Consider the following 11,742-nt stretch of genomic DNA (forward strand, 5'->3'; position numbering starts at 1 on the left):
TTAGAGGTGGAAAGAACACAAAAGCAACATTTTTTTTACAAAAAAAATCCGAGTTGTCCCCGTTAACTAGTAATTAATTACTCTTTTTCTTTTGGAACGGGAGGAAAGAAAGGCTGAACAGAATTTTTAGAGAAAAATTTCATTGTACGACTGACACATCCGTGCACCATTTAATACAACGCTACATCTTAATCAATGAAATATAATTTATTTACTAATTGAAAAGAAAAAAATGAGGAGAGAAAATAGTTCGTTTGAAAAATTAGTCCAACTCATATACTCTAATCATCATAACTCATATAATCCAACCAAAACAATCTATATAAAAAAAGTTAGTATAACCCATCAAAACTCATCCAACCCATCAAGTAGTTTCTATTTCTCATATAACAGCAATATTGATATTCATTGCTGTTCTTAAGAATGAGTCTTATATTTCTTACTCATGAACTAGATTTCATACTCGTGAACTACTCAAGTAAACTTGTCGCCGTTTTCTTTCATATGTAGTTACAAAGTTGGAGACAAAAGAAATATATGCTTAATACATCTCATCTCTACCTCATGTAATTGTTCAAAATGTCTTATCTACTCCTGAAATTGATAAAAGTAACCTATTGACCCCCTTCTGAACTTGCTTAAATGGTACGTACTTCAACTTGTCCAAAACCTCCATTTGCGTTGTCTGCCAAGTGAATTTTAGTTCATTTTAAGCAAGTTCTGGGTAAATAAGACCGTTTTCAAAGCATAGGGAGCAGGTAAGTGCCTCCATGTATGCTACACTTGGTAGACTAACAAAACTGAAACAAAAGACAACTACCAGACAACCAGATACAAAGTCCTAATTCTGAAAACTGACTTTGTTGCGACCATGAGTGTAGCGCCTGTACATAATAGTTCCATGCGGATTTTGCTGCTCCGGTTTCTGCTGTTGCTGCTTTATAGCTTCTATTGAATCATTTTCTTTCTTCCTGCGCACCCTTTTCGGCCTTTTCGCATGTAACCGCCGTCTCAACTACACAAGAAGAAATTCATATTAACCAAACAGATTAAACAGATTATTAAAAGAAAAGCATCTTTGACCTGAAACATAAACGTGATGACCAAATTTCTGTTAATAAACATCCAGTAGATCTTACTCCAAACAACATATTCGACTACTTTCTCTAAATTCAAGTTATATTTTCATGTTAATGGACTATGAATTTCTGAGGTCTTCTAGCTAGCTTCAAGGTACAACTACCCATTTCACGATAAAAACAAATACCATAATTTCACGATAAAAACAAATACCATAATTTCACGAAACAGGAGTCTGTAACATACCATCTGAATGAGCTTTAGTTGCTTCAGAACTTGTTCTGTCTCCAGCTCCTGTAAAAACGAAAAAGGAAATTCCGTCATTCACAAGTAGTAACAGAAAAATGAAGCGCCCAGCAATCTGTAATACAAGTAACTCTAATGGAGACTATCACATCTAAAGACTGTTCTCCAAAATTGAGATGACAGTTTGACAGACGACTCTATTGCAATCAAATGACACTACAAATTGTATCCAAAGGGAAACTTAAAACTTCTAAGTTTGACAAGCATTTATAACATGAATATATATCTGCATTTCTGAAACATGATTGTTGGTTAAAATTGTTCACTGATTTAAGATTAGTGACTTAATTCTTCTAATGGTCTTTAAACTCATCAGCTGCTAAATTTCAATCTAATCTAAGCTAACTTCAATTTTATTTAGACAAACTTTTACACAAATGTTACTTGACATCCAAACTGTTTTATTTTAGACAATAGTTCCTAACCTTCTTAAAACGGCTCGGTAACTAGTGAACAGTTTTTTTGGAGGGTGTTTGTGGTGGCTTGACTGCCACATCATCTAATTATGAAAGATGTAGTTTTCTGCAATAAAAAGTGCCTCAACCATTTGAATTGAAGAAACAGCTCTGCACTTTTTGAAGTTATTTTCCTAATATCTTCAATTCAATTGTCACTTCTCTATAAACATCTACTAGCATACAATTGTTTTTTTTTTATATAAATATCCCTTAACTCCTGCAGGTTTAAAGGCCAAATTAGGTTTGAAAATTTGTTTATACCAATCCAAAATTAATGACTTCAATCAAATTTTATTATCAACGATGATGCCTGAAGGTAAAGCTAAGATTCATCAACAAAATAAGATAAAGCAAAGAACCATGATACTATGATAGTGACAATAATGATCCAAGCATTTGTTGTATGGCATTCATCTTCAACATTTTCAGTTGCAGAAGGCAAGCATCTTAGATCACAATATCAAAATATTCATCATCGATATTGTCCAAGCTCATCACCACAAAGTAACTACAAATGCCTCTTGAAGGCAATGATATAAATTAAAACCTATGGTGCAGTTCTCATAATCTTTGAAGCACTCAATTCATTCATTATATTGTCTTACAGACTCCTAAGAACTGTCTTCCAAATGCCTTTTTCCATTCTACAAACCCAAGAAATCTAAAAATACGAAAAAAAAAAGGAGAAACATCAAGATATTAAAGCTTAATTCACCTGAGGTGCAGCACAATCAGCGTGAATTGGGTCCCAAAGGACAGAGCAGAAGCACTCCCAATCATCAGTTTGGACTTCACACAGAGGAGCCCTATGATATGAAGATAAAAGTTATTGTCTTGTCCATAATTAATACAAGATACTAACATAATGCACAAGACCAATTATCTTGTTAGCACTCAAAAAGCAACACCTAGAGACAAACAAAGGCACATTCATCCTGACATGCGCATGATGAAAATCACAGCAATAGCACACCCATACACACAAATAGACACACAAACGCAGAGAAAAAGTAGCAATGGAATGTCAGCCTTGTATTGATGAATTAGAAAGTAAGGGAAAACACAAATCTGTACCGAACCACAGCCTAGGGATTTCTCCCCCTTCTCCTAGCCAAGAACTAAGAGACCCAAAAGCCAAAACTATATTTCCCTATCCATATGACACCTATGTATACTACTAAGTCTCATACAATACCCACAATGAACCCCTGATATAATTAACTCTAACTAGGAACAACCACGTGTAAGTTTTATTCCTTCACAGCCCTTAACTTCTATATAGCAATCACTATCAGGGCATATGTCAAAACAAGGAGAAAAAATATATCAAAACATTTGCATACCTTAGTACCAATATAGCATTTTAAAAACATAATTTACTATAAGAAAAGATCAGTGCAGAATCTCAGATTTTACTAACAGCCACAAATCAGCTCCTCTTCAGATTTCTTAACATGCAAAATTAAATGATTTGTACTTAATCTTAGCAAAAAAAAAGAGCCTCAATTCAGAATTACTGTAATATTTATCATATTATGCTCTCATCTTAAGAAATTCTATAGTTATATGCTTAGCAGTTTAAAGTCTAATACGTCATAATACTACAATATCAACAGTAATATACCCCTCTTTCTTAAGTCGGTAGCATACCAATTTACTACTGCATTCTAAGTTAGAATCACCCTAATTCTGAAATTAGAATGATCACATTGCCCAAGTGAAATAGGTTATCAGTTTAAGGGGATCAAAGTATATGGAGGGAGAGATATGCAACCAGATGAAAGGTAAGCAATTTAAGGAATCCAGTAAACAAGAGGTCTGGAGAATTGGTCCACTTCTCCAAGGACTCCTTAGGGGTTGTGTTATTTCTCTTCCTAAGCCATTAACCAACCTTCAATAATTTGATTTAGCAATGGGAAAGGATTTCACTCTTGCAAAGGCTGAGGCCCAAATGCATAGACACTTGAACACAACTTCAAAGAGCTAACTAGGAAACGAGATAATATAATCAACCTGCAATGAAGGATAAATGAAGGAAATATAACACCAAGGACCAACCTATTAAGTTCTAGTTCTACATTATTAAGCAGCTCAATAATTCAAGCAAATGAGATTCAAAGGAAACATTGCCCTATCAACACAAAAACTAAATGGTTACATGCTTAATGCTAACAGAATATCCTTTTGGTCATTAAGGGATAACATCACATGTTGCTACTTCCTCACTATGTTGAGGGAGATTACATAAAAACTTGGACCAAAATCCAACTAGACACAACATTGGGATGGGATTTAAAATAAACTCTAGATGCCAGAGATGCCCTCATGTATTCTAATGTAATGAAAAAAATGACACCGTACATAGTCCAACACCCAAGAGTCAGAGAACACTACTATCGAACCTTCTTATAGAGCAACTTGCAGCAAATGGCAATGGAGTTGTTCTCCATAAATATAGCTTATATGGTCAATGGTCATGGTGTGCCACAAATATCACAAGGCTTCCAAGCCTTTGATCACCTAAAATTTTCTTCTTCTTCTCCTATCTTTACTCTTTTAAAATCAATATATTTATCAACTTAAGGTACTACATATATAAAGTAGCTTCCGCATTTTTTACTGGATTGGGTCCAGCACTTGGAAGTCAGAATGGATGTAAGCCTGACATTTTTAGTCTTTAACTGAGATAGTATGATAAGCTGCTATATCTGTTGTTTCTTATTTGAGAAAGAATCATTTATCGGTCTCTTGTTTTCTTTGTTTTCATTTGGTGTAAAATGAAAACTGCTAAGCTCCTATTTGTGTTTGCATTTATAGTGCAGCTTTGCTTGATGGATTAAAGAGAAACAATGACATGGACCATGGGGATAAAAGTTAGGAAGGCCTGTATTTCCCATGCCTTGAACCTTTCATACGGATTATTACCTAGGCATACACCTCAATAAAGCCCACAATGGCTTTCACTTACTGAAATTCTTCCTTTATGCTTCATACAGGCCTCCAAACCAGCATATTCAAGGTGAGTATGGGTGGCCCGGTGCACTACGCGTCCCTGCTAAGCGAGGGTCCGGAGGGGGGTCCCACCACAAGGGTGTATTGGGGGCAAGCCTTCCCTTGCCAATTGTTTTGGCAAGAGGCCGCTCCTAAGACTCGAACCCATGACCTTTCAGTCACATCACAGGACAACGTTTACCGTTGCGCCAAGGTGAGTATAATTACTATAAATCTACTGACTACAGAACATGGAGCATAGTTATTAAAGGCGAAGGCTCAGGTGTGCCCCTGAGCAAAACGAGGTGCACTAAAGAAAAATAATGTATAAAATCATAAATAACAACAATTAACATTTCTAAAATGCAACAAATTGTCAAATACTAAATCATATCCAATTGTCCATAGTCATAAAATGCATAAAAAATATTCCAAATAACTACTAATCATAATTCATAATAAAATTTCTAACTGTAACGACTAAAGTTCAATCAAATCCTAAGTTAATTAACTAATAGGCTAATAACTACTTTTCATTAAGACCGACGTCTCCGTTTGTGATATTTCTAAACTCTTCAAAATGGAGCATTGTTTTTTGTTCACATTTGTACCCGACACAAATTTACTGGGTGAGTTAGATTCTTTCCGGAATAAGTTGTCCATCCTCCAACTTATCTAACAATCAGTCTCTGTCAGTTTTTTTTTTTTTTTTTCATTCTACAATTCTAGTTATTTTCTTTATCACACTTCTTTCTCTATCATGCGCAAACCAGCTCATCGTATACATACCATGTCTATTCCACGTCATGGGTCCTTCCTGGTACTTTAAACATGAACGGATGTCCATATGAAGTTCCACAAAGATGCATAAGCAATAACTAAGGACTTCCCAACTTGTAAACTGACCTTCATCCTTTTTCACTGATAAAAGACTAAAAGGATTTCAGTCTCCAGATCCCATATCATTTGAAAATCACATGAACTTAAAAGGAGATATAATATTATATGAGACATGAACTTAAAAGGAGATATAATATTATATGAGATTTGGAAGCCAAAGTTCATGATTGAATCTGACAGGGATTCAAATATACAGAATTATGTGATGTAGCCACAATAAGAAAGGTTTTCAAATCACAATCAGAACTTGGCAGAATTATGTTAATTCAGCATATTCGCAACTCGGTGATTTATTCCCACTCTTGCCATTCCTCATCCAGCAGCTGTGACCGCACCCACACAATCCCTACTCATCTCACTTTTCTTCCTTCCCTAGCCTTTAGCATTGACATTAAAATTCATAACATCTACCGCTTTTGAGTTTTTGGTTTCAATTTATATTTAATAAACAAATCACAGCAACAGTCAATTCTCATTGCAACAGTTCAATCTTGTTTGAAAAATAGCACAACCAATTTCATTGTTTAGAACACAAATAATGAACTAATTAACATTTTGGAGAAATTTCAATTTTATTTTTTACACAATTCATTAATTTTTTAGACCTTTCTAAGACAATGTATAATTATTAACAATTTTAAGTGAAAGCAAAACAACATTTTTTATGCCCCAGAACTTTACTGTTTATTGATCTCATACAGATGTATTGCTTGCATTTGAGACCTTTCAGCTATTGGCATCAAGGTTTTAAAGCGAGACATGGAATAAACTGCCTACTACAAACACAAATTCTGTTTTACTGTATTAGCAAGATGAATAAACACATCAATACAAAATTAACTATATAGCATAACAATCTTGTGAATCTAGCAAATTGAAATGAAAATATCATAGCAGTTAATGGTCCAAAAAACCTAAAGAGAAGAAATAAATTTCAAAATAGTTTTTGAGTTGCAATTGTGAAATATATGGCCTTTGTTCATAAGTCAATGTAATAAATGTACAACATGCTTGTTGACTATAGGCTGCTACAAGACAACTATAGGTGGCTAGTAGGGCTACTATGTTTTGTAGTCTTTTAATTACATGGTATCTCATGTATTCCTAGTGTATTACATGGTTTGTTACATATCCAAATGCAGCCTACTTGGTCTTCATAAAACTAGGTCCTTAAGAGTCTCATCTCCCCTTTCTCACCCAGGCTATTCCAGTTGCTACACCTAATACAACTCACAAACATCATCATAGTGCTAGACATATATATATGGAGTTGCGTTTTTTTACCTAGGCCAGCATTCAACATCCTAATTGCGATGGTGGAGCTATGTTTTAGGAGTCAGTTAAGAAAGAGCTCTACACAGATTCAAATTGTGCAGATGCCTCACAATTTAAGTTTTTGAATTGGATATGCTAAGAAAGCATATAAACACTACCAATGATTTTCCATCAGATGCCTGCTTGACTTAAACCTAGAAGCACAATTATCCAAAAGAGAACAGTTATTAAGTTTACCTGCGCCACTTTCCACATATAGTTCCATTATCACTTTCTCCTGCACCATCTATAACCTCTCTACACTGAAGCCAGTTACCGATAGAGCTAAGCTTAGATGGCTTGTTGAAATTCAACTTCTACACGTAAAAGATGTGTCAGTCTACCAGAACCTACAACAAGAAGTTAACTAATAAATGGAAATATGGGCAGAAAGATTTTGCATCCTTACAGTAGAAATGACGAAATCTGATGGATCAATTTCCAAAGGCTCAGGAATTTTATCTATATCACTGCATTAAAATTAGAACAAGTCAAAATATGGTCAAATATTAGAAGTCAAATTCTTTCCAAGACTCCTAAATATAGAAAGAGTATGGCCAAATTATCTAGTGGCTCACTAACAGAGTCTGAAACCTATTTAGTCCATGATAACTATTTGGATCGCAATTCAAACCACTTCAGAAGATGTATGTTTCAAGATGCTTAAAATCCCAAATGCATCTGAAAAATCATATCTGCTTCCTTTTTTTTTTGATTGTTTTTTTTTTGGTTTGCACCATCCAGTTGAATCTAGACTCCAGATGGGGAAGACACTCAAACCAACAGTTGGTTTTGTCATTCACAAGACCCGAACGGCCAAACCTAAGACTTTGCTGAAGGGGGAAGGAGCTCCTAACTACTTCAACCAACAACATGTCGGTACATTTGCTTGCATTTGAATAAACATTCAGAAGATTTTTTTTTTCAGATACTGCAAGAACAATGCTGAACAGAGTTACAAAATTCATGCAGAACAGCATGGTATAAAATTACCAAGCTGTAATTGCCTATGATGCTCAAATGGGCGCATAAAAGGATACAAACCATTTCCACTTCCTAGAATACATCAAACACTATTCCTCCCTGTTTATGCAGATAGCAGTTCTGCTCCCTAACATAATAGCTGTAATTGACATAATGTGAAGTATATGACTTGCACAGCAATCTCATGAAAATTTCCAACAAGACTAGTAGGCCTTTCCACCAAATGGGAAAGATACAGCAATAAAAAACTGCACAACATGATACTCCAAAAAGGTTTGCAAATATTTATTCTTGATAGCTTCCAATGTATATGATTAAGGTTAGTCTTCCTTATTAGTATTCCTCAGAAAATAAACATGTGGTGGATTACCAAAGGAACCTACTTGGTGATTGGACCAGACCACTCTGGAACTTCTGCTTGAAAACCTTTACCATATCGAACGCCACTAGAATATGGCCCAGTATCTAGTAGCATCAATACTATAGGATTTGATTCGTCTATAGAATAACTTAAACATCTGCCCTTTTCACCAATTGCCGAAGGAGATGAGGAAATTGTCTCCTTAAGAATTTTACGACGCTTCTTTGAGCATGAATGACAGAACCACTCATCAAGCGGTATTCTTTTCACTTGGGGGTTGCAGCAAAATAAATGAAATGCCTCTTCGCAATTGTCACAAATCAGCATTTTAAGTGTAGAATCAGGACGAGAACAAATTTTGCACAAACGAGAACTGCTACTCGCACTACTATCACCAACACCTTTAGCAGAAGCATTATTCCTACTAGGCGAAGTTCCATGAAGCACTCCCTGGCTTCTATGTATGGAGATGAATAAATCCTTTTCCGACATACCCTCCTCCAAGAGCTCTGCAGCCATAACACTAGATGATGAGGAGCTGTCAACAGAATCATCCACTTCAGTCCGCATAAAAGTTGAAACAAGTTCAGTGTCCGACTTTGATGATGAACAGCTTTCAATATTACTGTCAACTTCAATGATTTTATGCTTCATAATTTTGGAAGTTTCATTAGACTCCATCAATTCTGATTTTGACACATGATTCCCTCTTTTGCAGATTGTAGAAGGGACAACAGGATCTAATTGAATGTGATAACTTTGAGAAGCCACATGCAACTCCTTAACTGCATTAGAAGGAGAATCAGAACTGACAACAGATAGACAAGGAGCCTCTGCAGAGAAAACAGCAGCATATCTGCATTGTGGGTTTTTTCGCCTATAAAAAAAACTGTACTTGGAAACTGTGTCGGACCCTAGTTCCTTTACATGTGAACATCCATTGATAGGTTCTGATTTGAAAACAGAAGGCTCCTTATTAACTACTGTAGGAGGCATAAAAGGATTTTCATTAGCATCCACACTTTGAGAAGCCATATGTAGCTCTCTAACTGCAACTGAAGGAGCATCAGAGCTGATGACAGAAAGGCACTCTTCTCCACTTCTCTTTGCGACAGCAGGGGCTTCTGCTGAGGAAAGGGTGACTGGCTTTCCTTGTTGCTTCCTTCGCAAATACACAAAATTAGGCACAGGAATTTCAGACATTCTACTGACAGTTGATAGCTGAGGAGTTGCTGGACAACTTAAGAGGCATGAATAATCAGCATTCTTAACATCCCCTGCTGAACATTCTCTGGAGCCCATATGAGAGTCTTGACAACAATTTTGACACATCTGGAAAAATTCATTGTGACACATCCATTCACGGATAAAGAGAGAAAACAGAGCAGCTGAGCATACTAGATAGAGAACTCCGTAATGACTTTTCACCTGAAATAAGTCTGCGCTTATATGCTTGGAAATCCCTCTATGATTCAAGAATCAAATTCACATGAACATAAAATGATGGATTATGATAACTGCATGCAGCAGGACAAAGACAATTATTTAGTCAAAAAAGAAAGAGAAGTATTTGTTTCCAACAACACGATAGGATCAAATGTAAGAATGAAGTTTTCTCTCACTAAAAATTAAATGCAAAAGGATCAAATGATGGCCATAAACAATTTGTTGCAAGAAAACCCATTGACACAACAAGGATGCATGAAATGAACTCCGCAACCATATCTAAATTGAGTATAAAAGGATCAAATGCATGTCATCATCAACAATACAACACTAATCATATCTTCAACTTAAATATGTAGTAATCTGAACTGTTCCAAAATTGAATGTTCCCATACCTTGATTAATCAAGAAAAAGCGTTAAACTAAACTATAAAATACAAGAAGATTGAATACATGATTGAAATTGGGGTTATCGAGCTTAAAATAAAAGAAGAAAAGACAGTAAAGAACAAATGTGCAAAGAGGCGTACCTGTGTAAAGAACAACCTGTTCTCTTAATCCCGTGCTTTGAAAACCCTAAAGAAGAAGAAGAAGGAATACAAAAACGAAGAGGAAAGAGGGGAAATATACCAATACAACACAACACAACAGAACCACCTTGCTTTCTTTCCCTCTCCTTTTTTATTTTATTTTATAGCATTTATTAAAAATCTTTCAGGCTTGCTAATGACATTAACTACCACAAAACTGATTGCAACAAGAAAATTAAAATTTTGAAATAATAAATTAATTTTCTTAATCATAAATTTCAATACTAAGTGAGTTCTAAAACCCTTGGCCTAAGACTAGACAAGTGAATTCTAAACATTCCTCAAATCTGTGTGCAATATTTTTAAAAAGCTGTTGGAACTTAAATGAATTCAAAAGTCTTAAATCATTTTATTTCAACTCATTTATTTTAAAATTCTTCTACGTATATTTTGGAAATGCATATTATTATTACTATATCTATTACCATTGTGGTTTTCACCTGATCAGTCACCATTAAATCTAGGAGGTGTAAATCTAAATCTGACGATGATCTTAATCTCCATTATTGATCAAATTCACTTAGATCAGTCATTGACTACATGAAAATTACTGATATCCATTAACTCCATAGCCAGAATCGAATCCGGATGAAGGTGCCACGAAAATCGTTTTCCTTGCCGTAAGTTCAAGCTCATATGTTATTATAGTAAAAAGTTGAAAACAATGGTAAGATATAAATTTAACACTATAGAAAATTGTGTAATTTTAAATCTATAGTTTATGAATTTGCTTAATTGAAGATTTTTTCGTGTCAGAGACTAAATCTGCTTTCTTAATCATGGGAATAAATTTATTCCTAAAAACAGGCTAAAAGATATTATAATATTTTATACTGGGTAAATTAAAAAGAAAAAATACTTGTGATTTGTGTATTTGCAAATTCTAGAAAATTACAAACAGATGTCTTTGAGTTAAATACACAATTAGTCACTGGATTTTTATATTTATCTCAAGATAGCCACTTAATTTCAATTTGTCTCAACAAAATCAATAAACTTTAAATTTTGTTTCAATTAAATCACTCTAGCGACTTTAAAAACAGAACCTCTAGCGATTTTTATATTTATCTCAAGATAGCCAACTATAAATCAACCATAGTAAACTTTTACCATTGACCAAAACGACATGTGACTACCACATAGTTGACACATGTTGTTTCGGTCAACTAGGTGGTAACCATATGTCATCTAGATAGCGGTCATGTGTCGTTTTAGTCAGTATTGAAAGTTGACTATTGTTGATGTGTGTGGCAATCATGTCATCTAGGTGGCAATCATGTCACTTTTCCGTCAACTTTTTGCTTTTCAAATC

The 11,742-nt window shown here is 34.8% G+C and overlaps 1 protein-coding gene across 8 annotated transcripts; it reads right to left on the reverse strand.

Moving 5' to 3' along the window:
* Nucleotides 1-471: 471 nt before the first annotated feature.
* On the reverse strand, nucleotides 472-10,720 carry LOC136202868 (uncharacterized). 8 transcript variants are annotated; one of them, XM_065993813.1, is made up of 8 exons: nucleotides 10,371-10,718; nucleotides 9,823-9,911; nucleotides 8,417-9,726; nucleotides 7,459-7,519; nucleotides 7,248-7,366; nucleotides 2,560-2,650; nucleotides 1,327-1,374; nucleotides 472-1,015 (listed from the first exon to the last, which is right to left on the reverse strand). In XM_065993813.1, exons 3-8 carry the CDS (start codon nucleotides 9,724-9,726, stop codon nucleotides 842-844), a joined length of 1,803 nt encoding a protein of 600 aa, XP_065849885.1. In that variant the 5' UTR covers nucleotides 9,823-9,911; nucleotides 10,371-10,718; the 3' UTR covers nucleotides 472-841. The 8 variants fall into 8 exon arrangements, 6 of the variants coding, with proteins under 6 accessions (XP_065849885.1, XP_065849884.1, XP_065849883.1 ...); XM_065993814.1 differs by adding an exon at nucleotides 5,625-5,767 and having other exon boundaries at nucleotides 878-1,015; nucleotides 8,417-9,911; nucleotides 10,371-10,720; XM_065993812.1 differs by having other exon boundaries at nucleotides 7,248-7,363; nucleotides 8,417-9,911.
* Between the last annotated feature and the right edge of the window lie 1,022 nt (nucleotides 10,721-11,742).

This window comes from Euphorbia lathyris, chromosome 8 (assembly GCF_963576675.1).
Source record: "Euphorbia lathyris chromosome 8, ddEupLath1.1, whole genome shotgun sequence".
Taxonomy (NCBI): domain Eukaryota; kingdom Viridiplantae; phylum Streptophyta; class Magnoliopsida; order Malpighiales; family Euphorbiaceae; genus Euphorbia; species Euphorbia lathyris.